This window comes from Panthera onca, chromosome E3 (genome assembly GCF_046562875.1).
Source record: "Panthera onca isolate mPanOnc1 chromosome E3, mPanOnc1 haplotype 2, whole genome shotgun sequence".
Lineage (NCBI taxonomy): Eukaryota > Metazoa > Chordata > Mammalia > Carnivora > Felidae > Panthera > Panthera onca.
In genome coordinates, this window is record NC_138354.1 from 41,058,385 (window position 1) to 41,084,551 (window position 26,167).

Below are 26,167 nucleotides of genomic sequence, written 5' to 3' on the forward strand. Positions count from 1 at the left end.
TGTACGTCGTCCCAGACTGCAGGGACGTGCCCCCCTCCCCTGGTGTCCCCGCTACTCATCTTTCAAACGGGAGGGAACCACGGTGGGGCCCCCAGGCCTGGGCCGCGGGACTCGGAGGGCTTCTCCTACCTGTCTGCGGAGCAGTCGGCTGAGGCTGGGGGAGCGGGTTGCGCCCCGAGGGGACAGGGCACCGAGGGCGTCGCTGTCCCTGGCTGGGGACGGTGCGGCCGAAGAGACCCGGAGGGAGGTGCAGGGCTCCGTGGGCAGGGAGTGTGCAGAGGTGGACAGACCCGGGGCAGGCCCTGGGGCAGGAAGGTGAGAACGCTGCAGCCTCGGCCACCTGGCGGAGGCCCGGCCGCCCCGTCCCACCGGCCGCCTCCAGGGGCCTTACCTGAGCAGGTTTCCGCATCCGCTTCCGGCAGCGGGCGAGGGTGTGGGGCGGAGGCGGGCGCCACGGGCCGGAACATGTAGCTGTCGTTGGGCAGGGACAGCATCCGGGACACAGACACCTTGCGCACGACCAAGAGGCCGGGGGCGTCCGGGCTCTGTGGGGCCGCGGGCCTGGGGCGGGCGGGGGGGCCTCGCGCCACCTCCAGCTCCAGCTCGGCGTCGAGCTCGGCGTCCTCGCGGGCCTCCTTGTTGCTCTCCTCCAAGTGCTTCATGAGCACGGCCACCACCACGTTGACCAGCACGAACTGCGCCACCAGCACGAAGGTGACGAAGTAGATGGGGGAGATGGCTGGCAGGTACGTGAGGCAGTGCTTGTCCTCGCGGGCGCACTCCCGCAGCGTGTCCTGCGGAGGCAGAGCAGGCGACTGCAGGGCGCCCCGCCCCCCGCCCCCCTCCCCCCCATCCCCTGGGTGCCCCACCCCACGCAACGGCTCAGGTGCTACCTTCATGATCCCGTTCCAGTTGTCCCCCGTGGACACGCGGAACAGCGTGAGGAAAGCCATGCCGAAGTTGGAGAAGGTGGCATGCCGGCTCAGGCCCTCGCAGGGGTTGTCGTCACTGCACTCTGCCGGGGAGACCCTCGCTCGGTCAGCCCGAGGGCTCTGCAGGGCGGTGTGTACCCTGGGCCCCGAGGCCACACAGGGCCACGCCGGACCCAACCGAGAGCCCTGCCCTCCCCCAGGGAGCAGATCGCGCTCTCTTGGGGAAAAGGACCCGCGCGCAGCTCGGGGGCCCTGGCAGGTGGGTGCTGGCCTCTGTGGGGGCCGTGTCCTTTCAAGGCCGGGGGAGGGGAACAGGGCTGCCTGGAGCCCCACCCCGACATGTGAGACTTTCCAGGTGGACACGGTCTGCGGGTACACAGGCCAAGCCCTCCGTGGCAGCCGGTTCTGGCTGAGCCCCAGCAGAGGGCACCCCTGCTCCCCAGGCCTGCCTCTCAGGTCAGCATGCCCTCGGGCCCCAGGGCCAGGACGGACACGGCTGCCTTGTCGCAGGGCACAGGAAGCACCCCGAATAGGGGGCTGGGGTCTGGGGCACCAGCTGCCGAGTCCCAGGATCCCCTCTGGGCAGACCCTGAGCTGTGACGGCCACCTCCGCCGCCTTATAGACAAGTCCACGCTGGCAGCTGCCGGAAGCCACTAAGCACTCAGTGACATCGGGTGTTTTTGAGGAGATCCCAAGGGACTGGGCTGTCCTGGAAAGTCCCCACCTGCTCCCTGGCCATGCCAGAGCCTCGGGCCTGGGGGGTGGAAAGAATCCCCGGTGACCATTAAAAAGGACACGGGGCAGCGTTTGTATCCCAGGGACCACAAGAAGCGGGGAGACGGGTGCATGTGCCTGCGAGTGCGTATCTGCACGCGCACACTTCCTCACGCTCACGTATGGCCCCGTCCTCCTGGCTAGGCGTGAACACGTGTGTATCCGTGCACGTCCGTGTGTGCATGCGTGTCAGGGGTCTGGCACCACGCTCCTGCGAATGCGCGGATGCCCCTGTGTGAGGCCGATGCACGGGCGGGTCTTGGGCAGCGAGGGCTGATGGGGGCGGCGGCCGGGTGAGGACACAGATGGGGCAGGAGGCGGGTGGCCGGTGTCTGCCGGGCGGGCACCCGGTGCCCGGGGACCGCATGCGCGTGGGCGAGGCTGCGCACACTCACCGAGCCTCCCAAACAGCTCCACCCCCAGGGCAGCATAGATAAAAAACAGGAGCATGAAAAGTAGGCCGAGGTTCCCTACCTACACGAAGAGAGAAGCAGAGTGAGGTCAGGGGCAGCCTCAGCCCCCACCCGCTGGGCTCTCGGCGCCCCACCTCGCCGCCCTCACCCACGCTCCTGGCCAGGCTCCCGAGGCTGCCTTCGAGCCCCGTTCTCCACCCGTCCCTTCAGGCCCTGGAGCTCTGTGGCCCCCGGGGGCCCCTCTGCCAGCACCCCCACCTCGGTCCCTCCTCCGTTCAGTTCCTCACACCCACCCTGCACCCCGGGCCCCACCGCCCCCTGCTCCTCTGCTCCTCAGAGCCCCAGGCCACCTCCAGCCTCAGGGACCCCACTGGGGACTAGCTATGCAGACCTAGGGCGTCCTGCCCCCTGCCCAGCCCTGGCACATGCCGCATTCGGCAGGGCGCCCTGGCGTCCTGTGACCCGTGCCGCTCCTTCTCTAGCACCCATCCCCCTGACTCCTCCACCCCTGCCCCCCATCACTCCTGCTGGCACGGGCCTCAGGGGCCGCAGAGGGGACAGGAGGGGGCTGGCCGAAGGTGGGAGGGGGTGTGTGGTGTGCAGATGGCTGGAGAGGAGGGGCTGTGGGGGTGAGCGAGCGGCTGGATAGGAACGTGCTGGGCTAGCAGACGGACAGCTGGCTGGGAGAGCTGGACATGGACAGAAGGACACGGGGGTGGACGGACGCCCTGGATGCGGTCCTCTGAACTCAGACAAGTCCTTCTGGTCCACATCCTCTGCCCACCGCATCCAGAATCGGACTGGGGGAGGTGCGCCCTGGCCTCCAGCCTTTCCCAGAGGAACCGAGGCCCAGAGAGACACAGCCCTCCTCTCTGCCAGCACAGCAGAGGCGTTCCCTGCACACGTGGGGCAGTTACCGGGGCTTTTGCAAGACCGCTGACCATGTTAGCGAATGAATCGCGTCGAGTGAGGCCCCCCCCCCCCCCCCCGCGTCTCGTGGTCTTGGGGGCGGCTGTCATGCCCACCTCGGGGCCGTGAAGCGGACCCGGGCCCCGGGTCGGGGAGCTGCTGACCTACCTGGGGCAGGGCTTGAACCACCGTGTCCAGCAGGGCCCGCATGCCTGTGGCCATCTTGAGCAGCTTCAGCACTAGGGCCAGGAGCCGAGCATCAGTGGGGGGCGTGGGGCCTGGGCCAGTCTGACCCTCCCCTGCTGCCGGAGACCCCGGGCCCACCCCCATCCCTTACGCTCCCCGGCCCCCAGACCGAGCCCAGGGGGACGCCGCAGGGCGAGCCGAGGAAGGACGCTGGGCCCGGGCCGCGGAGGCCACGGGCAGGGGTCCCCGGGCGGGACAGGCGGGGGCGGCCTACCGCGGGCGATACGGAGCACACGCATGATGCGGATGATGGTGGGGTTGATGGGCAGGGCCGCGTTCATCTCGATCTCCTCCAGCGTGATGCCCATGATGGACAGCAGCACTATGGCCAGGTCCAGCTGGTTCCACCTGGGGCAGGAGGCGGGCGGGCTCAGGGCCCCCTTCCGGCGCCCCGGCTGCGTCCCGTACCGCGACGCGGCAGGACCGCGTCGTCGGGCCTCGGGCCGGGACCACGGGGCGCAGGGCTGTGGCTCTCACCCGCCCGTGCCCCAAGGGTCCTCCAGGCTCCGGGGCCCCGCCCCACACACCTGTCCTTGAAGAACCTCCGGAACCCAAAAGCCACCAGCTTCAGCACGGCCTCAAAGACAAAGACGATGGTGAACACGTAGTTGCAATACTTCAGGGCCTCGTCCAGGGACTGTGAAGAGAGCGTCAGGCTGCAGGGCCCGCCCGAGGTGCCTGTGTGCCAGCCCCACCCCCCTCCGCCCCAGCAGACCCTCGTCCCTCGGGCCTGGCCAACAAGCCCTTGTATGCAGGGCAGCGCCTGGTCTGGCGGCGTGGACAGCCTCTGGGCCGAGGGCACCGGTCCCTCCCAAGCCCAGACCGCTGGCCCAGCCTCAAGTGGACCCCTACCCACATCCCAGGACGTGGCCATGCCACACCCGGCGTGGCTTCAAGGAAAGCCACGTAGGTTCAGGGTGGGAGGCTCTGTTGTTCTCGTCCCTTCCTCTGCAGGAGAAAGACAGCTGTCCTTTCTTTGATGAAATGGGGACGCAGACCAGATCAGGGTGAAATAAAAAGCCGACTGCCTTCCCCCTGCCCGTCCCCTGCCCAGCTGATGCCTGGGCAGCTGGATGTTCCCACAGACAGCACTACTGGGGGGGAGGGCCCTCCTCATTTGCAGATGGCACCATGGAGGTAGAGGGGGAGGGCCCCCCAGGGCACACGGCCCAGGGAGGTTCAACCAGTTCTAAAAAAAGGAAAACAAGGACGCCTTGCTCAAACCGTAGCTTCACGTACCCCACCGACCCCAGCGAGGGCTTGGGAAAGTCTGCAGACGTGGGACCCCCGCCCCTGGCTCTGACCAGGCCCACCCCGCTGAGCGTCAGACCCCACCAACGGCCCTCCCAGGGCTTGCGTCCTCGCCACTGGTCCTGCGGACGGCGGTGGGGGGCGGGGGGGGCGGGAGTCCCCAGGCACTGAGCCCCACCTTGGGCTGGTTGTAGTGTTCCACGGACATGGTGATGACATTGACCCCGATGATGAAGGTGACGAAGAGGTCAAGGTAGTGGCTGGTGCACAGCGAGTGGATGGACCGGCGGGTGGGCGAGTAGTCCGCATAGTAGGGCCGGCGCTGGGCCTCTGCAGGGAGAGGGTGCCGTGAGCTGGGGCAGGGGGCTGCCTGCGCCCCGCGGCACCAAGATGGCCCCGTTCGTCTGCTCGGAAGCCGCGGTGTGCGAGCTGCTGGGGAAGGGCCTTGGGCTCAGACACGGGGGTTTGCGCGAGCCTCGGGGGAGAGTTTCTCCCCAGAGAGGGGGCACCATCTGGGGCAAGCAGTGGCTCCCTGCGCGTCCGGCTCCTGCTGCCGGCTGGAACCACGGGAGGGGAGGCCTGGGGGACTGGGTCTCAGGAGCATGTCGCCCATCTGATCAGGGGGCCCCAACCCCAGGGCAGGGCCTAGGAGTGGGCCTGGCAGCCGAGACCCCACCTGGGCCCTGCCCTGGGGCCCCGCTCAGTCCCCACCCTGCCGGGGGCTCCCAAGCTGGGCTTCGTCGTCGGCCCTCCTGGGCTGACAAACACCAGTGCAAACGCCCTGACCAGGAAGCCTGAGCAGACAAGGGCCTTCCCGGGCGGCAGGGTCAGTCCATCCCCGACCCCAGCCGCCACAGGGCAGGCTGGCCTACCCCCTGCGCTCTCTCTCTCTCTCGTTCCGGGCATGAGCTGGCCCCGGTCGCCAGGCCCAGAGTCCCTCCCTCCTCGTCCTCCAAGGGGCCAGTGGCCACCGCCTGCTGTCTGGGCTCTGCCGGACCTCTGGTCCATCTGAGGTTGATGGCCACGACCTGGGGCGGGGGTCATGCGTCCTCCAACGGTTCTGCCTGCACTAAATGCTGCCTGCAGTCACCCCGTTAGAGCTTATTGGTGTCGGCTGAGCACCAAGTGAAAGCACAGCTGCCCCCACCGCACACAGACACACTCCTGGGCCACAGCACCCTGCACAGGCATGGCCAGGGTGGCAAGAGCTATGGCGGCCCGAGCCAGATGGCCCAGGGCCTGGGAGAGCAGGGGCTGCTGGGAGCCGACCCCCCCCCGGGACCCTCATGCTCCCTGGGCTGGCGTGCAATCACTAGAGAGCTTGGCTTAGCTCACAAAGCCAAAAAATGCAAACAGCCGGGCGGGGCAGGCCAGTGCCGGGGACGGGGAGCGGCCACAGATTGGCAGGTGCCCCAGGACACAGCAGAGCTCCAGCCATGCAGGCAGCCAGGTGGAGGGACGAACCCGAGCTTGGAGACCGCAACACGGACACCAGGCAGGTGAGCCAGCGGATCTTCCCTCCCGCCGATGCCTGGCGCCCACCCCCCAGCCATCCTGGGCCCACCCCGCGATGGACCCCAGCAGGCCCGGCACCAGCCTGCCATGTCCACCCGTCCCCATGGCAGCAACAGAGCAACGGAGCCCAGGCCAGCCCGTAGCCCCGTGCACTGGCTGGCCGAAGCGGGAGGCGCTAAGACATGCAGGGCGGGGGGCAGATACCTGGGCTGGGGAAGGTGCCTGGAAAGACAAGGAGATGGTCTGAGCTGGCCTCGGGGGGTGGGGCATGGACACTCCACACGGGGCGGGGCAGGTGGGGACACCCAGCAGGCCCCCTCCTGCAAGAAGCCCTCCTTGCTCCCCAGCTGGCTGGGACTCCCCTAAGACCCTGTCTGACTGACGGCTTCGCTCGCTCTTCCCTCGGGAAACGGACCTGCCCCTGTGGCAACGGGCGCTGGAAACCGGGGGTCTCGTTCGTGTCCTGTGCCCCTTGGGAGAAGACCCCCGCGCCACCTGTCCCCGGCGCCCTCCCCTGTCCTGGCCCCTCCTTGGTGGGGGGGGGGGGGGGGGTCCGGCCCCCACGCAGGCCCAGGACGAGGCGGGGCACTCCGGTCCCACCGCGGAGAAGCTGCTGGGGCCCGCGTGGGAGGGAGACCCGGCCGGAGCCGTTCCGCAGTCCCACGGGCACGGGGCTCCCGCGGGTGGAAGGGGCCCACCCACCGCCACCCGGAGCGCCTTACTCCTGCGTTTCCTCTCCAGGCGCCGCTGCCGCTTCTCCTCGCGCCGCCGCGCCTCCTCGGCCTCCTGGTGCTGCCGGCACTTGTGGAAGTTCTCCACCACGACGCCCACGAACATGTTGAGCACGAAGAAGCTGACGATGAGCAGGAAGGAGATGAAGTAGAGCAGCATCCACGGGTTGTGGTTGGGCACCGGCTGTGGCACACAAGTGACACGTGGGTCCCCGTCCTCCAGAGGGCACCTGTCCCCAGGACGGCCCACGCACGGCAGGATCCGAGACGGGGCTGCCTGGGAGAGCTCTGGCCCCACACGGCCGCGAGTTCCGAGGCCAAAGGCAGCCTCTTGGGGTCATGTTGCCCGAGACAACCCAGAAGACACGGAGAAGTGGGTCCCGGGAGGCCAGGCCTGCCGCCCCCCGCACCTGCTGATCTATGCCCACGGCGTCCAGCCCGTCATACATAATGTTCACCCAGCCGTCCTTGGAGGAGAGCACGAACAGGGACATCAGCGCCTGCGGGGCCGGAGCAAGGGTGGTCACCACAGCCCTGCCTTCACCCCGAGACACCCGAGGGACCACACGACCCCCCGCTGATGGTCTCCGGCGCAGACAGACCTGACCGTGACTGCCGTCCGGGGTTTCCGTTTTTCCCAGAAGGAGGAGGGCAGCCTGCACCCGCTGCCTGCACCCCATCCCTGCCCTGCCCATCCCCCACCAGAGCCCCGCCCCGCCCACCTGGCCTAGGTTGTCGAAGTTGTACTTTCGCCGGACCCAGCGGTAGCGCGCCGCCTGGCACTCGGCCTTGGTGGAGATGTTCCTGGTATCGGCGCCTTCGCAGTAATAAAACTTCCCCTTGAAGAGCTGACCAGGGCGTCGGGGTCATCCGGAGGGCCCCGCCCTCCTGGCTCCCAAGGCGGCCGGGACTTCCCTAAGACCCTGACTCTGACGGCTTTGCCTGCTCTTCCCACCGGGTCGGAACTCACGGGGGCGGACCCACGAGCCCACCAGACCCGCCCCTCACAGCCCTCCCAGGGCTGCCGGGCTGCTGCTGACCACAGACCACTATCCCACAGCCGGGACACCCACGGGCAAGCAGGGTGCGCACCTGCACCCCCAGGATGCCGAAGATGATGAAGAAGGCACAGCAGATGAGAACGATGTTCCCGATGGGCCTGAGTGACGATATCAGAGTCTCCACCACCAGCTTGAGGCCTGGAGCACGGCTGATGACCCTGGACGCAGAGCAGGGGCCCATCCTTGAACCCAGCCCCCAACCCCCATCCCCCATGCCCCCCCTCCTTCCCGCTTCCCTGACTCCAGGACCCGCCCCTCCACAACCCCACCCCCACCCGGCAAAGGCCCCGCCCCTTCCCCCACTCCTCCTCTCCCTGCCTCCTCCTTGACTCCAGGCCCCACCCCTCCCTGGCTCGGCCGAGGCCCCGCCCACCTCAGAGGCCGCAGCGTCCTTAGCAGGCGCAGCACTCGCAGGATGCCCAGGATCTTGGCGCCACCGGCGGAGGCCATGGCTACCACGATGTCGACCAGGGACACCAGGACCAGCAGCCCGTCCAGCACGTTCCAGCTGCTCTGCAGGTAGGCGTGATCGCCGGAGACCAGGCCCAGGGCCACCACCTGGGAGGCGCAGAGGAGGAGCCCAGGTGGGGGGCACATTCAATTGGGGGCTGGGACAAGTACAGAAACTGGACACTGCTGGGCCCGCTGGTACCTTCACCATCATCTCAGCCACAAAAATCGCCGTGAAGATGTAGTTGGAGACGCTGAGGAAGACACGCTCCTGCAAGGACAGGCTGGTGAGAGGGGCCGGCGGCACTCAGCCGTGCCCCCACCCCCCCCCCCGGGCCAGAAGGGCGCCTCACGGTGCTGCTGGGGTCGATGTCAGGCCTTTCCAGGGCGATGGTGATGCAGTTGAGGAAGATGAACACCAGGACGATGTGATCGAACATCTTGTGAGCGATGATCTTCTGGCAGGAGACCCGGAACCTGGGCGGTTGGGCACGTGAGGCAGCGTGACCCGCTCCAGGGACAGCATGGCTGCTACAGCCCCAGAGAAAACAGCTCCGGGCGCAAGAGACCCCGAGGCCCAGGGACGCTCACTGCGTAGAGGGAGCGCAGGAACCCAGGGGGCGGAGTCAGCCCCTCGCCGCGTGCCCCTCACCTGTTCTGCGGGGAGAAGAGGTACAGGGCCCAGGGCTCCCGCCTCCGACACCACGCGGGCTTGTAGGGCTCCAGCACCTTGCGCAGGCGCAGGCAGCAGCTCTGGGGGCAGAGGACGCAGGTCCTCAGGGCCCCTCCCAGCCGGCCCCCGCCCCCCACCGCGGGCCCTCCCACACTCAGGGCCCGCCTCCTCCTTAGGCCCAGCCCCATCCTTCTGTCTCTGGGGTCCCAGCAGTTCCAGCCTGGTCCTCCCCACCCACTGACAGAGACCCCCGCTGGGAGTCCAGGGGACCCCTCCCCCAGCTGGCCCCCATCCTGCAGAACCACCCTGAAAAAGGGCCTCACTGAGAAGGTGGCCCTGCCCTCTGCATCTGAGGAGCTGCCTGCCAGGGGCTGACCTGCTCAGGGCTCAGAACCACCCCTCAGGTGGGCGCAGGGTCGAGCCCGGGGCCAATCTGCTCCAGGGCTCCGGTGGATGAGCTGAGGCCATGTCCCGGGACGGCATCAAGGGCTGCTCAGCCTGTCCTGCTCTCCCCACCCACTTGTCTTGGGGCACCAGGAGACCCCACGAGTGACGTGCCCTGGGTCCCCGCCTCAGACTCTGCTTTGGAGAACAAACCCAAACAGGAGGGAGGTGTGGAGGACGGCCCCGCTCACATTCTCCACGTCGTCGTCATACTCGGCCGAGTCCTCCTTGTGGCTGTCGATGCGCAGAAAGAACTCACTGGGCAGGGCGAGCACCTGCCCGTTGCAGTCGTGGAACTTGCTGGGCAGCAGCGCGGCTGGCCGCGGGGGCCGCAGGTCCAGCGTGCTGCGGTGGTCCAGGGACTCGGCGCGGCGCAGCGGGACGGTGCGCGTCCCCGGCGAGGCCCCCGCCCCCGGCCTGCCGTCCTCCGCCTCCTCGTCCGTGCTCCCCTTGCCCTCCCCGGACAGCAGCGACTCCCGCTCCCCGCACTGGCTCCGGCGCTTGAGGCTGGGTGCGCGGCCCAGGCTGTTCCAGCTGGAGCGCCGGCTGCTCCAGGCGCTGTTGGGGCCCCAGTGGGCACAGGGCGAGCTTCGGAGGCTGGACTGTGTGTGTGTGTGGGGGGGGGGGGGGTGAGGAGTGAGCAGGGCCAGCCCCCCGCCGAGACATCCCAGGCCCTGGGCACCTGGCCACAGGGGCTTTTCCTGACCAGCTGCATTACTACTAACGCTGTAGGCGGCATCTGTCTGTGGATCACCTCCTGTAACGCGCACACAACCCTACCAGCGAGCAGACTGCGTTTTCAGTGGTCTGCCTGTGGCACAAAGCCGGTCAACGAAGAGCCTGAGACAGCCAGTGAGTGTTGGGAGTGCTGAGTTGGGCTGGGGCTGGGGCTGGGGCTGGGACTGAGTTGGGGCTGGAGCTTGGGCTGAGCTGGGCTGAGGCTGGGGCTGGGGCTGAGGCCGGAGCTTGTGCCAGGGCCCGGTTGGGGCTGAGGCTGGGTTGGGGCTGGGATGGGGCTGGGTTGGGGTTGGGGCTGAGGCTGGGGCTGAATTGGGGCTGAGTTGGGGCTGAGCTGGGGCTGGAGCTTGGGCTGAGCTTGGGCTGACCCGGGCTGAGGCCGGGGCCGGGTTGGGATTGGGACTGGGCAACTTTGACCGTTCTGGCCTGGAGAGCAGGTAGGGGTGCTTATCAACAAGCCTGGCACCAGCACTAGGCCAGACATCCTCAGACACTGGTAGAGCTGCTGGGTGGGCCCCCAAATCAGCTCCTAACTGGCCACCGTTGGACTTGTACAACTGTTGGGCTGCTGTCTCAGAAGAGACAAGGGTTTTGCCTCTGCCTCCTTGCCCTCTCCGCTGTTACTCACTTCTACCTCCTGGGGCCAGCACGACGCTGCCTGTCCCCCTCCCTCGGTCCCCAGCATCCAGGCTGGATGAATCAGGCCGCTATGCTGCTGCTCGGCTGAGTGCTTCTCGGTGATGGCCACACTACGTCCCATCTTCCTGCTCTGCCTCGACTTTCCTGCGTGTACACGCCCCGCCCACCCCTGGCTTCCCCTCGGCGGCTAGCTTCTCCCACTCTGCCCCCCCTACCCGCCCCTCCCCTGCCTTCTGGAAGCAGGGTGGACTGTGTCTGCTGGGGCGGCGTTTCCTGGGTTTGCATGGGGAGCCCCCGCCCAGCTTCTATCATGTGTCCCCCCTACCCCCCGGCTTCTATCGTGTGTCCCCTCCTTGCTATCTCTTTCCTTTGCCCTCCCGAAGTATGTCCTGTGCTCTACCGGCTTTTATGTTTCACTTCGGTCGGGAAGATGAACTGCCGGGGAGGAAGGGATCGCCACGCGCTCCCACGTATGCTCCGCTCCCGCTCCGTCTGCAAGAGCTGCCGCTCTGGCTCCACGTACGGGAAAACGGAGCGCCTGTCTCCTCCACTCGGGGATGGGGACCCACGGGGTGGGACTGTGGCACGTGCAGGACCCACACTCATACTGGGAAAGGCCCCAAGGACCCGTGTGGGTGAAGCCTGGAGCCGGGGCAGGGGAGGGTCCCTACCAGTGACTTCTGGTCGCCCAGCTGGGGGTCCACAGAGCTGCTGCTGCCGCGCCTCGACTCCAGGAGGCCGGGGGCCGGGTCCAGGTGTGGGGAGCTCTTGGGGGTGGGCATGGGCGTGGCCGCTGTGCGCATGATGAGGGGAGGGGGCAGGCTGCCTCGGCCCTCCAGGTGCCCGTTGGGGGTCACTGCCAGTGGGTACATCTTCACCTCTGCAAGACAGGAGGCGGGGATTTGCACCCCCAGAGCTTCCAGGAAGCGAACGTGCCCCCTAGAACTTGCCCACGGGAGCCCGTGCTAGGCCAGGATGGGGTGAATGGCACCCCCTCGACCCCCATGGTGCAAACGCTCACCCGTCGCCCGGGCGTCTGGGAACTTGTCAAAGTCCTCCTCCAAGTGGGCGGATGTCTTGTCCTCGTCCGTGTCGGATCTATTGGCGTCACCCTGTGCCCGCAGACAGAAGACACACGTGAGGCTCCCCTGGGACAGGAACCATCTGCGTCAAACACCCCCACGCAGGCCTCCTCCCTGGGCTAGGCTGGCGTGGAGTTGGGCGTAGCCGGGAGGGCTCGGCCCGAGATTACTGCCAAGGGCAGGTATGGTGGCAAAACGACGCTCGCTCTCCATGTCTGTCTGGTGGGATGCCCGCCCCTCACCTCTGCCTGAAAGCCCTCCACCAGGATGGCCACCAGGAGGTTGAAGAGTACATAGTTGCCGAAGGTCATCAGTGCCACGAAGTAGAGGGCCGCCCAAGAGGAGGTGGAGGCCATGCCGTTGTAGAGGACAACATTCCAGTCCTCCTGGGTGAGGATCTGCGGAGAGGGGCCGGTTGGGGCTGGAGATGCCGGGGAGCCTTGGGGGGCGGCTTCACCGCACTGGCCTCAGACAGACCAAGGCACATGCTGGGGCTGCCCCGAGCAGGGCGGGGGGTTCTCCCGGGGACCGCCGTTCCCGTCAGGGGATGCCTGCCCACCCCGGCTGTACCTGGAACACGGTGACGATGGCCCACAGCAGGGAATCAAAGTTCTTCCTGTCGGGGACCGTGTCTCCGGTGTCTGTTGTCAGGCTGAACTTGCACCCGAAGAGGTGCATGCCCAGGATGCTAAGGGCAGGACAGGATGGCAGGGAGGCGGGCAGCAAGTGAGCAGGTGCAGCGCCACGTGGCCATCCCTGCCCCCAGGGGTTGCCCTTCCACGCCTTCCCCATTGGCCCAGTCCCCAGCTTCCTGCTTTACAGGGGCCTCCCTGCCGGTGCCCATGGCCTAGCCACCTCCATCCTACAGGTGGGAAGACGGAGACCGGGGTGGGAGAAACCGGGGCCTGTCTCGCTCAGCCTGCCTGGGCCGTTCTCTGCCCCAGCCCATCCTTGAGGCTTGACCCCACGCCAGGCTGGCACACAGTGGGTGCTCAGCACACAGCAGGTGAAGGCTGCCCCCACTCCTTCCCTGATTTCCTTGGGGCACAGATCCTCATCCATCCATCTGGGGGTCCTGCCCATCCCCCCACCCGGCTGCGAGCCTGCAGAGTGGAGCCCACTCTGGGGTCCCACAGGTCCTGCCAGCACACGGAAGGCCAGCCAATGAAGTTTGAACAGAGAACCAGTGACGGAGCCTCCGCAAACAGGGGGCAGAGCGGTGGGCGGGCCGTGCCCGGCACGCGTCCTGCGCTCCAGGTCCCGACCACGCAGCCCCGCAGAGGGGGAGGACGGCTCCCCGGCAGCCGGCCCACCTGAAGATGAAGATGAAGAGCATGAGCAACATGCAGAAGGTGGCCACGTTGTCCATGGTCTTCATGAGCACCACCAGCTGGCGCCGCAGCGCGGGCATGAAGCGCACCAGCTTGAGCACCCGCAGCAGCCGGAAGGTTCGCAGCACCGACAGGCCGCCGTCCGCCTGCCCGACGATCTCCCAGACGCTGCGGGCCGGGCGGCGGGTCAGGAGTGGCCCGCGTTGGGACCACGCCCCCTCCTCACGAAGACCACGCCCCCGCCTTGGCCCCCCCCCCCCCCCCCAACACACACCCCCTGCCATGCCCCCTGGCCCCTACTCTTCCCAAAGCAGGAATGCCAGCCCGGGAGCCTCAAGTGGCTGAGGAGAAGTTAAGCTGTGTGTCAAGGCGACTAGAGCCCCGCGGGGGGGGGGGGCGGGGGGAGGTGCGATTCGCCATCTAAATAGCTGCTGTCGCTGGTGGCTGCCGGCCCCCAGCAGCTGCCAGAACTTGGGCTCTGATCTGGTCAGAAACTTCTCCATCCGGGGCCCTTTCCCCATCCTGTGCCTCTCACAGCGAGCTCTGCCTACCTCTTCTGCTCCCACTCAACCCTGTCCCCGCCAGGGGGGACCCCCTTGACTCCCGAAGGCCCTGCTTCCTCCTGGGGGGAGACAGGTATCCCCAGATTCTCCCACTCCTTCCCATGTTGACGCCATGCAGCAGATATCCCAGAGGGAAGCTGGCCTTCCTTGCAGGCACGGAGCCCTGAGTGGACTCCAGCCAGGAGGCAGAAGGGCCGCCGAGGGTCTACGCTGTCCCCACAGGCAACGGCTCCACCACATTCTGGAAACATTCTGAAACGTGGTGGACTGCGTGCAGCTGGCAGCGCCAGTAGGAAGGGACCTGGTCCCAGGGAGGGGACCCCGCCCTGCCCACGATGTGTGACCCTGTAGCCTGCCAGAAACACTGCCAGCAAGCCCTCTCCCTCCGACTGGGGCTCTGCTCTCGGGGCGGGGTGGGGGTGCGGTCCCGGGCCCCGTGGCCCAGGCGGGAGACAGGGGACCACCTGATGACCACGATGATGCCGTCGAAGATGTTGTAGGGGTTCCGGATGTAGCCCAGCGGGCCGCAGGCCAGCAGCTTCAGCAGCATCTCCAGGGCGAACACACTGGTGAACACGATGTTGCTGATCTCCAGGGCGTTGGTCAGCTCGTCAGGCTGCGGGCAGTGGGGAGGCCGTCACGCCCCACCCACGGCTCCCACCCCTCCGAGGCAGGAAGGCTCCCTGCCCCCAGGAATCTGAGCGCGGGCTCAACTACACTGATGCAGCGGCTTGGAAGCAACCTCACTGGCTGCCATCTGGAGGAGGAAGCGGATCCCAGCCTGCCTGGCCCTCCCGCCCTGACCGTCTCTGGCTCCCCTAGGCCCTGCCAGCATGTCTGAGACCGGAGCAAATGGAGGCCACGGGAACGTGGGGACACCAGCTCCAGGGTAGGCGTGGGGGACCTGCCTTGCACCTGCTTCCCTGGCGTCTGGGGGCCTTGCATACCCCTTCTTGCTGGCAGGAGGTTCCAGAGGTCTTCTTACTGGGGACCTGCTGACTTATCTGTGTGTGTGCCTGAGCTAATGTATATGTTCCCACGCATGTGAGCACGCCTGTGCACACACGACACGTGTCTATACCCGTGTTCCCATCTGCACGGGTAGGTCTTACACATGTCCACATGCACTCACATAACCACACACACCGGCGTGTGCACGTGTCCACGTGTGCAGAGGCTCTTCCTTACCAAGGAGTCCCCTGAAGTCTGCTCACGTCCCTGTCCTTGGCTCTCACCCTCCCGAAAAGAGCCTCCCCACACGGGGCCTGCGGAAAGCCACCACTGCTCGGGTTTTCCCTAAATCCTCCAGAACGAGAAAAGCCGTGTAAACCCCTGGAAAAGCCTGAAGGATGGGACACGAGGAACTCCATTTGGTCACCCTGAGTGAACCAGCCTGGTCCCTAAAGAGGACGCCTTCTCCCTGTCAGACCCGGCTGCCGCCCTTCCTGCAAAGGCCTCGGTCCAGGGCTGGGGGGGGGGGGGGGGGGGGGGGGGGTGAGGAGGGCTTCAATGGCTGCTGAGGGGCCAGACAACCCCATCACAGGCTCCCAAGGGCCATTCTACACTTTGGGCTTCCGTGGCCACGATGAGCATCCCAGAGGGCCTGGCTCACGGAAGGGGAGCCCTGATCTGCGAGAGCTGAGCCCATCCTCAGACGAGCCACCAGGTGGCCTGGGGAACGCCCTTGGCCTCTGCTAGGTCTGTGGTGCTCTCCCCGGACCCCAGATGGGTAGAAGCTCCACATGGGAGGCACGGCGCGTGTCCGTGCTCACTCGATGAGGACCCAGTCCCAGAGAGGGACAGGAGCGTTTGTCAAGCGACTGAGCAGCCACCGTCCCTGGCCCCGCCCCCACCCTCAGGTGGGCCCGCGGCCACCTGCCTGCTCGTGGTACTCGACGCCCATGCTCAGCGTGTTGGTGAGGATGGCCACCATGATGCCGCGGTTGAAGTACTTGCTGTCCACGATCCGGCGCAGTTTGCCACCGAAGGCGGCCCAGACGCGGCCCGGCCCGCCCCGCTCGCCCGGGGCCGCCCGCCGCCGCGCCCGCTGCCGCGCGCTGCCCTGGCCTGGCGCGTCCGCCGCCGCGGGGGGCCGCATGGGGTCACGGCGGTCCCCGTGCCGCACGTCCTGCGTGAACTCGTAGACCCCGTTGCCTTCCGAGCCCCCGCTCTCGGAGTCGCTGAGCTCGAAGTCAGGGTCCTCCGGCGCGCTGGCACAGTACGGGCAGCTCTTCAGTTCACAGGTCAGCGTGCCCGCCTGAGGGCTGGGCAGGGGGCAGGGTACGCTCAGGCCCGACAGGCGGCTGGGGGCCCGGCCCAGTCCTGCGGGGGGAAGGACGCGGGCGGGGTCAGGCTGCCGGGCCGCCCCTGCGGCGGAGGCCTCCGCGGGGTGAACGGCGCACGCGCGCACACCCGGGTGCACGCACGCGCACCCCGCGCTCACTCCGCCCACACCCAAGGGTACGGGCTCGAAGGAGCAGAGTGGCCGATCGGCCCCACAGCCACGCCACCCACGCAAACAGAACGCGAGCCACGGTCTCGGACTTCGCGAGGCGTAACTCATTGCAGCATCCCGAGTCACTGCTATCTGAAAACCTCCGTCACTCTGACACAGAAGAGTCACAACAGTCGCCGAGGAGCCGTGACACCGCTCTCCTGTGCTGAGTCTCTGGGACCCAGGGCGGGCTTCACCCCGACGTCACCCTGCAGCTTCAACCGCAGCTCACACTCCCGGGAGGCACCCGGCGGCCCTGCCCTGCCTGCTCCGGATGTGCCGTGGCCCGCGCCCTGCACGCACCCCCTGGGAAGGCCCTGCAGTCTACAGGGGACCTGGTGTCCCTCCACCTGCCTATCCGAGGTGGGTGCCGCGGAGCTCCAGTGGGGAGGGACCGTGAGTGTGTCAGGGGACATCCCCGGGCCCTCGGGGGCTCCGTGATCTCTCCCTCCCTCCCCCTGCCCCAGCACCCCCACCTAGAAGGGGACCAGATGCTCTTCCAAAGTGGTCAGCCCTAGACATGGGCAGGTGGTCCTTCCTGGGGCCGGGGGGGGGGGGGGGGGGGCGGGGGCGGCAAAAGGACACAGGCTTGAGGTTTGAGGGGTTCTGTCAGCCTCAAATTCTCACACCCTCGTGGGCAAATGCTGGTGTGGCACTTGCACTGAGGCTATGTGGGGCTCGCTATAGACCAGGTGCTGTCCCCCTGCCACCGGTCGTGTCACGGCCCAAGGGGCCCGGGGCCTCCCCGGGGAGCACACGGGCAGGGCAGATGTGAGAGTCCCGCCTCCTCTTGGCTCACCGGGCCCAGGTCCCACCTCCTCTCCACAGGCCGGGCCCGGGGTCCTTACCGTGCTCCCCGACCAGATGCTGGATCTTCTCATAGGGATCAGGGCCCCTCAGGCTCAGGGGGCTGTGCTCTCCGGCGCCCGGAGGCCCGCCGGCCCGCTTCCCCTTGGGCCCGAGGCCGGTGCCGCCTCTGTTGCCGCCCACCGACGAGGGCAGGATGGTGGGGTAGTTCATGGCCCCCAGCCCCGTGGCCAGCTTGAGGCCGGCGGCGGCCGCGGCCGCGGTGTGCGCCACCCGGGCCCTCTCCTGCGGCCCCTCCACGTGGCAGTCCGCGTGGTACACGCTGTGCACTGACTCGGCATCGGGGGGCCCGCGGCCCGGCGAGGGCGGCGACGGCAGCGCTCCAGCCCGCACCAGCCTGGTGTCCTCGGGGCCGGGCCGGCGCGGGCTGCCGTGGCTGAAATGGTAGTGGTGGTGGTGGTGGTGGTGGTGGTGGTAGACCAGGTGGTGGACGGAGGCCGCGTGCCTGCCCGCGCGCCGCGGCCGGCGCCCGGGACCCTGGCCGTGCAGGGCGCCGCCGGGGTCCACCTTCTTGCGCCAACGGCTCTGCCAGCGGGCGTACAGGCGCAGGCCGCGCCTCTTGACCTTGCGGCAGACGTGGCCCACGTACTTGAGCAGCTCCTCGTAGCAGCTGCCAGGCTCCGAGAAGCTGGCCAGCGTGCTGTCGTTGGACAGGTAGCGTGCGCGCTGCTCCCGCATGAGCTGGTTCTCCCGCTGCTTGGTCTCCGAGAACTGCGTGGCGATCACCACCAGGCACAGGTTGATCATGAAGAAGGAGCCCACCTGCGGCAGGCGGGCACGGGTGAGCCTCCTGTGGCCCGGCTGCTGACCCAGGCCGTGGGGGAGGGGGTCACGGGCTGTCGGGGTCGGGCGGGGTGCCCCTACGACAGAGACCGAGCCCCGGGGGGAGACGCCGGAGAGCCACCGCACGGTGGCCGAGGACCCAGCTGTGAGTGAGGCTGGTGGGAGCACCCCAGGATGGATGGGGTCCTTGCTGATGCGACGCCGAGCCCCAGCACCCACCGCGGGCTGCACGGACCCTTGCCCCCATCTGCGCACATGTGGAGGACACGGCGGCTGGCGGGGTGGGAGAGACCCCCCTTCCCGTCACCTGCACGGCTCGCCCCCTTCCCCACTCGCTCTGTTCCCGACGAGACCCTCTCGACCGTGGCCACCGCCCGCCTCTCCAGGGCGGACCTTTCCAAACCCCTCAGCTTCACTCCCTCCGTGGCAGGGTCACCACGCGATGCTCTCCTCTGCTCACACTTGTGGTCAGAAACGAGGCAGGGTGTCTGCCTGTCTCTGTGCACAGCAGGGTCTTCACAGACCCCGCCTCGGACACCACGATGTCTGGAGGCCCATCTCCACCGTAGGGAGCTGTGCCTGGTGGGGCACCTACGCTCCAGAGAGCCATGCCTTTGGGGCAACCTGTTCTGCGGGGAGCTGAGTCCGGAGGCTCGTGAACACCGTGGAGGGCCGTGACCCCAAGACACGGTCCGGAGTCTTCTGCAGCCTCCAGACGGGACCTGGCCGTGGGAGGGCCTGACGAGGCCTCCCGGAGGTGGGCTTTCTCCTCCGACCGCCTCCCGCCGGGAGCTCAGCGGAAGCCCCCCGGCCCTAGCACGGGCAGCCCTGGGTCTCTTTTGCTCTGGCCCGCCCTGCAGCTCGCCTAGTGCAGGGTCCCCGAGGGAGTCAGCAGAGGCTCGGATGGCGCAGCCTGAGGACGTGGCGACGTCCACCGAGAGGGGAGTTGAGGGGTCTGCGGTCAGCTGTCACGACACAAGGGCACCTCCACCCGCTAGCGCTGGCGGCCACAGACATCCTGCCCAGCCCCCAGGACTCGCCCCGTCGCCCACACTCACGATGATGAGCAAAATGAAGTAGATGAAGTTGTAGAAAGAGTGGGCGTCCATGACGTAGTACATGATGTCCACCCAGCCCTCCAGCGTGATCACCTGGGGGGGCAGGCGGCTGCACACACGGATGGCCCTGGGAGGGTGGCAGGGGCCTCCTCGCCTGCGTCCCCTCGGGGCCCACCGTGGGGCCGGTAGGGCAAGTGAACCGACCCCCCGGGGCCCCCCCACGCTCGGTGCACCCCCTCGATGGGGAAACCGAGGCCCAGGCCCTGGGCCGCAGAGCCGGGACCCACCTGGAAGATGGCGATCCAGGCGTAGCCGATGTTGTCGAAGTTGATGGCGCCGTTGTGGGGGTTGGAGCCGCCCGAGCGGCACACGTTGTAGTACTGGTTCCAGTTGATGCAGGCGTTGCGGCCCGCGCCAGCCACGCCCTCGGCCTGCGACTGCCCGTAGGCCTCCCAGCCCAGCGTGCACTCCACGCGCAGCTCACGGCGGCTGGGGATGTGCGAGCACTTCTGCATGCCGTTGTCCCGGCGCGAGGAGCATATAAAGGGATTGTCCTCGCCCTCCTCTGTCTGGTAGTACGGCCGCAGGAAGGTGAGGTTGTTATTCCTGCGGGCGGGCGGGCGGGAGGGAGACACAGAGAGGGAGACACAGAGAGATGTGGAGAGATGGAGAGAGAGAAGCCAAGATACGCAGGAACACACGCAGAGACAGACACAGAGAGAGAAAGACACAGAAGGAAGAAAACAACGAAAGACAGAATTGGGAAACACGAAGGCAGTGAAAGAAAACAGGCGGACAGAAACAGTGAAACACAAGCGGATTAGCAGAAAAACAAAACCAGACCTAAAAACAAAGAAACCAGAACCCCAACCAGAAATAGTCTAGAAAGGGCAAGTTCCTAGAGCTTAAGGCTGGAGAGGAAGAAGCCTTCTGGGGGTGGAGCATTGGGTGCTAGACTGAAAGCGGACTGGGGGCGGAGCACTATCCTAGGCTGGGGGAGGAGCCTGCTGGGGGTGGAGCATCAGGTGCGAGGCAGGAGGGGGCGGAGCCTTCTGGGGGCGGAGCATCTGGGGCTGAGCTGGAAGGGGAGGAGTCTGCTGGGGGCAGATCACTGTCCTGGGCTGGAGGAAGGAGCCTGCTGGGGGCGGAGCATCTGGGGCTGGGCTGGAAGGGGAGGAGCCTGCTGGGGGCGGAGCATCTGGGGCTGGGCTGGAAGGGGAGGAGCCTGCTGGGGGTGGAGCACTGTCCTGGGCTGGGGGCAGAACGTCAGGTTCTGGGCTGGAGAGGGAGACGCCACCTGGGGGTGGAGCATCAGGGGGGGCCGGGCCACAGGGGGAGGAGCCTGCTGGGGCGGAGTCTTATCCTGGGCTGGAGGCGGGGCATTGTCCTGGGCTGGGGGAGGAGCCTTCTGGGGATGGAGCATCAGGTGCCAGGCAGGCGGGGGAGGAGCCTGCTGGGGGCGGAGCATCTGGGGCTACGCTGGAAGGGGAGGAGCCTGCTGGGGCAGAGCCCTGTCCTGGGCTGGGGAGGAGCCTGCTGGGGGCGGAGCACTTGGGGCTGGGCTGGAAGGGGAGGAGCCTGCTGGGGGTGCACAACCCACAAGAGCCCTTAGGGCCACCCACCTGGCAAAGGTGCTATCCAGAAAGCAGCGGTTGCGAAGCAGACCAGCCCAGAGCTGTACGCCCACGATCCCGAAGATGAAGAAGACAAAGAAACAGAGCAGAAGGACGTTCCCGAGCATGGGCAGTGTGTCCAGCAGCAGCGTGACCAGTATCCGCATGCCTGCAGGTGGCAAAGAAACAAGTCAGCAGGGCAGTGCTCTCCTGGGGTTCCTTTAGGCGCCCACCCCTCCTGTGGGCCCTGCACCCTCCAGCTGTTCATACATGGGTATCAGCGACTCGGGGTGGGGGGAACCTGCACTGTGTCCCTACACATTCAGCGGGCGAGGCACAAGGACCCCCGTGGATCAGACCTACATAAAAGACAGTAGGGCTGTGGGCCTAGGTCTCGAGGCTGATGGGTTCCCCCCACTCCTCCTGAATGACTGCCAGAGCCCCAGGGGCCCCAGCAGCTCAGGCTTTGGGCTGCCTCCAGCCCTCAGGAGCCTGGGGTCTTGCAATGGAGACAGGGCTGGGAGCATTTCTTTCCGTGCTCTGCGGGAACCATGCAGAAATGGGCCCTGCACTGGAGGGAGGTAGGGGGGTCGCACGGACACCCAGGGCACGTGGTGGTTTTTCCAGAGAGAGTTTTGAAGCCCTTGTTGCCTGGGTGCTGGGGGCTGTGAGAGGGTAAGTTAATTAATCCAGTCACCCAAGCCCTGTGTGCCCTCTACTCACTTACACCTGTCCCCTCCCAGACCTGAACAAGGGTAAGACAAGCAAGGGCCAAGGCTCAGGCAGCAAACAGTACCCTCGGTCAAGGGGTGGGGGAGGGGGCAGGTGCCGAGGCCTCAGAGCAGCACCTGTGAAGTGGCAAATGGCAGAACGGGCACCTGGGGTCACAGGGGGTGAACCATAGCCAGGAATGGCATGGAAGTTTCAGAAGTGGCAGGGAGGAAGATTTTTTTAATTTTTTTTTTTAACATTTATTTACTTTTGAAAGACAGAGAGAGAGCACAAGCAGGGGAGGGGCAGAGAGAGAAGGAGACACAGAACCTGAAGCAGGCTCCACGCTCCGAGCCACCAGCACAGACCCCGACGCGGGGCTCAAACTCGCGGACCGCACGATCATGACCTGAGCCGAAGTCGGCCACTCAACCGACTGAGCCACCCAGGGGCCCCAACGGGGAGGAAGATTTGTGGGACACGCAGCCAGACATGAACTGGCTCAAAGGGCCACAGATGTGATCCAGGGATCAGAGTGGACCCCAGGAAGCCAGTGAGATGGAACTCCGCCTAGGGGAGGTGTGCAGTTTGGGACAGGGAAATGTCCCCAGAGGGAGGCCAGGCTTCCGGGAGCAATTCTGGACACTGCAGACATTTAGCCTGAAAAGTGAGTTCTGCAGAAATGGGCCGTGTTGTGGCTTCCCTGCTCTCAAAGGTGGACCCAGGTGAGCAGACTGCATGGTGGATGCCAGGCACCGAGCTGAGAGCCACACACACCAGCTTCCCTCACGCTCACAGCCACCTGGGGGGGGGGCGGGGTACCACTAGTGTCCTGCTGTTACAGTTGGGAAAACCGAGGCTCAGGGAGGTCAGTACCTTTCACAGGCTCACACAGCACCTGAGCCCCACCTGAACCCTGAAGACAGAGCCAGCTGGGCAGGCGGGAAAAAGACCCAGGGGTCCCCCAGCACAGCACAACTCCGTGACACCTGCCCTCTGGTGGAGCTGACGGGCCCGCGGCAGGGGGGGTACTGGTCCCTGGCGGGGGGGGGGGGGGGGCACACCCTTCGGGGGGCTGTGGGACAGGCCTGGGTGCCGAGGCCGCCAGGACTCAGGCCTCCCTGCTGGAGAGGTCGTGTGCACACGGTACGCGCAGACCCGTGCACACACACGTACACACACGCCTTACGTGGTACCGCGGGCACTGCCCTCCTGCCCAGGAAGAGGAACGGCTGAGTTCAGACGCGACACCGGAAAAGACTCAAACCATTCCCCCGCATGGGCAGGTGACCTGTGTAAGGGCGGGCCGCTTTCCAAACAAGCACCCACGTGACTTCCCGGAAGCTTCTCTACGCTGTCCTGAAGCACCAGATGCCTCTGGCGGAGACAGGACCAGAGAGAGTCAGTGGCATGCCCCCAGTGTGACCCAAATGTCGTGCACATGAGAAGCCCGAGGCCCAGAGCATCCGGTCACCCCGCCGCACTGTGGGGAGCCAGGACCCCACACTGCCTGCCTGTCACACCCCAACATGGTCCAGGACGGCTCTGTTCTCCCCAGAAGGGGCAAATCCTCCAGGGCCCTCCTCCCCCAGGACGAGGGTCTGTGCTGGGGCCAGAGAGTCCAGAAGCAGGCGGTGTGCCCTAGGGGACCCTTGAGAGCTGTCAGTAAGGCCGGTAGGACACCCAGTCCTGTCCCACGGAGGGATCACTTACTGGGCACACGGTTGATGGCGCGGAGGGGCCGCAACACACGCACCGTCCGGATGGCGGAGAGGCTCACGTTGTGTCCGTCCAGGGAGTACTCCATCATGCTGGTGGGAGGGACAGCGGGACACAGAGGCTCAGGGGGTGCCCACAGCCCCGGGGACAGAGGTGAGCACAGCCCTTCTCCAGGGCACCCGCCAGCTGAGGCCAAGAGGCCCAGGGCAGGTTGACCACACGTTGGGGGCCCGCTCCCTGAGCTGTACGCCGAGCCTCCCTGGGTCACCACTGGGGCCCCTTACCGCTCACCCCATCTGCCTGTCCTGCCACCCCCACTGCCAGCACAGGGAGCCCCAGGACCGCGTCCCGCTCCCTGGCAGAGGCTCCCCACCCTCAGCCTCCTCCCAGATTAGGCTTTGCGGGGGGGGGGGGGGGGGGGGGGGGGTCGGGGGGGGGGGGGGGTCGGGGGGGGGCCTGCAGAGGGCACCGCCCATCCCCCTTCCTGGTGGGCCCCAGGGGCTCCCAGCCAGGCTCGGTCAGGCACTGGCGCCACCGCGGGGCAGCCCTAGCTTTGGGGGCCAGGGGGTCCGTACCCCGCCATGACGATGAAGAAATCCAGCCTGTTCCACGTGTCACCCAGGTAGCACTTCTGCCCGAACAGCCCCAGGGCGACCATCTTGATGATCATCTCCACCGCAAAGAAGGCGAAGATGAAGTCGTCGAAGGCCTGGCGGGAGGCGGGGCCTGAGAGGCGGGGCCTGGGAGGCGGGGCCGGCACGCCCGCACCCAGGGGCTGCCCCCGCACGCCCGCACCCGGGGATGCCCACCACGGGCCCACCTCCAGGATGCTGCAGCGCTCCGACTGGCACTCGACGTCCTCGCAGGGCCGGAACATTCCCAGGGTCACGCAGTTGAGCATGATGACCAGCATGCTGACGTGCTCGAACCACGTGCGGCAGGCGGTCGAGTTAAGGGTGGACGCTGGAGGCGGAGACGGCCGCGGGGCGGCAGGGCAGGGGGCGGGGGCACCCCTACGGCCGCCACGGTGCCTACAGGCACGTCACGTGCCGAGCCCTCAACAGCCCCCGCGCCCACCCCGTCGGCCAGGCCTCAAGGGGCAGAGCCCTGGCGCTGGCCACCGCGCGCAGTGACCGCTGCATCCCCGCGTGGGCCACTGCTGCCACCCCCGCGCTGTGGATGACGGCTGCGGCCCCTCTGCCAGGCTCTCCCCCCCAGTTCGGGTGTTCCAGAGTGAGGCCACACACTCGGTGCCCAGCCGGGACACCAACACATGCTGCGGACGCACACGAACCATGAGGGGGACTCCACGCTAAACCCCACGTGATGCCAGCAGGCGCGGGGTGCCCTGACCACAGCAGCTGGGATGACGGACGCGGGCTTTAGCTCAGCTCAGCGACTGTGCGTGGAGGACCCGCAGCCCTCCTGTGCGCCTGGATGGATGGGGGCCAGGGAGGCCACCCCAAGCGGCCTGCAGCGACCGGCCACCTCCAAGAGTGTCCTGCTGGCAGGAGAGCGTCCAGGTGGCGTGGGGGCCTCGGGAGCTGGGTCAGCAGCCACCCCCAGGTACTCTGCACCTCGGCCACCCAGACGGGCGAGAACTCCCGGGCATTCTCAGAGCAGCCACCAGGTGGCGCTGGGACCCCACGCAGGCTGCACAGTGGCCTGGCCCACCGTAGCTGTCTCTGCGAAGGGGTGCATCCCTACACCCAGCCCAGCTGGATCTCCAGGAACTCAGGGAGCCCTGTGTGAGGCATGGGGAGAGAGCCAGACAGCACAGGGGACGGGGGCTCCACACAAACCCTGTGGACGCACGCACTCAGTCCTCGTGGCCCGGAGGGCTTGGCGGTACTCTGTGCACCGCCCCACCCCATGTCATCCCCATGGCACGAATCCCTGGACCCACCTCTGAGGTGGGCTTTCTGTGGGGCTGCCTGAGCTGGAGAACAAAGGGAGGAGAGCAATGGCCTAGGTGCCCAGAACCTGGGGCATGGTGGGGATAAGGCCTGGGGAGCTGAACGGGGTCAGAGACACAGGGCATGAAGGAGACTCTTCTGCAGGGGCTGGAAGCAGCCCGTGCCCTTGTCTCCCCCAGCCTCCTGGGCAGGGGCAGAGCCAGCAAGGCACAGTGCAGGGGCAAGAGCGGGTCAGGGCCAGCAGGGCACAGTCCGGCACGGTGCCAGGCCACCAGGGTAATTATGTTCCCGCCGAGAGCGCCATAATTACAGTTAATGGGTTCAGCAGTAACAAGTGTTTCTGCTGTGGTCTGGCTGCAGAAAAACAGAAATCAGCTTCCTGCTAAGGCGGCACCCTGGCCCCCAGGCCCCATGATGGGTTGTCCGGGAAGGACAGGCTGACACCCTGGGGGGTTGGGGGGGTTCAGACAGCTGGGCTAACGGCAGCACCAAATAGCCAGGGTGCACCTACTGTGCATAAGCCTGGATCCATCTGGGGATCTTGGGGACCCCCTGCACAGATTGGGTCCCATGCTGTCACAGCGTGCTGAGACTGCACATGGGTGCTGGTCCTCTCCACCCCTCAGGCACCACTCTGCTGGCCTCCCGACCCCTCTGTCCCTCCACTGCTGCGGTAATAGCTCTGTGGAGAGCTCACGCGTGGATAGGACGCGCGCGTGTGTGTGTCATGGGGACAGGGCTGTGGTCAGTGACACAGAATGGCTCAGCAGACCGGCCTGCAGGGAGACAAAGCCCCACATCCCCAACAGGCATGGCAGGTTGCTCCGGGTAGGCGACAGTGGGATGGTGTGAGGGAGTGCATCCCACCCCACCCCTCCTCCCTGACCCAGGTAGACCCTGGGTCTTGCAGGTGCACGCCCCGCCCCCACCTGGCAGGGAGGCAGCATACACGAGCCTGGGGCCCCCAATGTGCGTGTGCAGCCACCCGTGCAGGTGTGGGGACTGTCTGCCTCTTTGGAACCGGGAACCCCCTCTCTCTGTCCCAGCACCCCAAGCTCTCCCAGGCTGGGCTGCCTCCCCAAACTGGGAATCCTGCTTCTCCAGCCTGCTTGCCTGACTTCTCCCAGGCTTGCACCAGTGCTCACTCAAGATCCCCCTGGAGACCCCCCTGTAGGAACATCCAAACCAGGGAAGGTGTCCTCAATGAGGTGATGAATGTGCATGGTGGCCCTGCACCTGTCCCAGAACAAACC

The 26,167-nt window shown here is 66.9% G+C and overlaps 1 protein-coding gene across 4 annotated transcripts in view; it reads right to left on the bottom strand.

The window, feature by feature from the left end:
• CACNA1H (calcium voltage-gated channel subunit alpha1 H) overlaps window positions 1-26,167 on the bottom strand; it is a 61,479-nt gene that overhangs the window by 2,201 nt on the left and 33,111 nt on the right. For 2 of the 4 annotated variants that reach the window (XM_078440342.2, XM_078440340.2), the window contains 32 exons: window positions 23,819-23,930; window positions 23,574-23,707; window positions 22,993-23,090; window positions 20,578-20,737; window positions 19,243-19,561; window positions 18,956-19,048; window positions 17,096-17,876; window positions 15,633-16,075; window positions 14,218-14,369; window positions 13,173-13,358; window positions 12,430-12,547; window positions 12,102-12,257; window positions 11,799-11,889; window positions 11,449-11,657; window positions 9,592-10,002; window positions 8,936-9,036; window positions 8,637-8,760; window positions 8,486-8,554; window positions 8,207-8,391; window positions 7,865-7,991; window positions 7,495-7,620; window positions 7,183-7,272; window positions 6,764-6,956; window positions 6,246-6,263; window positions 4,705-4,856; window positions 3,803-3,912; window positions 3,490-3,623; window positions 3,194-3,268; window positions 2,103-2,177; window positions 894-1,015; window positions 392-794; window positions 130-302 (listed from right to left, as the gene is read on the bottom strand). In XM_078440342.2, coding sequence (XP_078296468.2) covers window positions 130-302; window positions 392-794; window positions 894-1,015; window positions 2,103-2,177; window positions 3,194-3,268; window positions 3,490-3,623; window positions 3,803-3,912; window positions 4,705-4,856; window positions 6,246-6,263; window positions 6,764-6,956; window positions 7,183-7,272; window positions 7,495-7,620; window positions 7,865-7,991; window positions 8,207-8,391; window positions 8,486-8,554; window positions 8,637-8,760; window positions 8,936-9,036; window positions 9,592-10,002; window positions 11,449-11,657; window positions 11,799-11,889; window positions 12,102-12,257; window positions 12,430-12,547; window positions 13,173-13,358; window positions 14,218-14,369; window positions 15,633-16,075; window positions 17,096-17,876; window positions 18,956-19,048; window positions 19,243-19,561; window positions 20,578-20,737; window positions 22,993-23,090; window positions 23,574-23,707; window positions 23,819-23,930 — 5,740 coding nt within the window. Of the gene's footprint in view, window positions 1-129; window positions 303-391; window positions 795-893; window positions 1,016-2,102; window positions 2,178-3,193; window positions 3,269-3,489; window positions 3,624-3,802; window positions 3,913-4,704; window positions 4,857-6,245; window positions 6,264-6,763; window positions 6,957-7,182; window positions 7,273-7,494; window positions 7,621-7,864; window positions 7,992-8,206; window positions 8,392-8,485; window positions 8,555-8,636; window positions 8,761-8,935; window positions 9,037-9,591; window positions 10,003-11,448; window positions 11,658-11,798; window positions 11,890-12,101; window positions 12,258-12,429; window positions 12,548-13,172; window positions 13,359-14,217; window positions 14,370-15,632; window positions 16,076-17,095; window positions 17,877-18,955; window positions 19,049-19,242; window positions 19,562-20,577; window positions 20,738-22,992; window positions 23,091-23,573; window positions 23,708-23,818; window positions 24,500-26,167 lie in introns of all 4 variants that reach the window. The other 2 variants (XM_078440343.2, XM_078440341.2) reach the window with 2 other exon arrangements.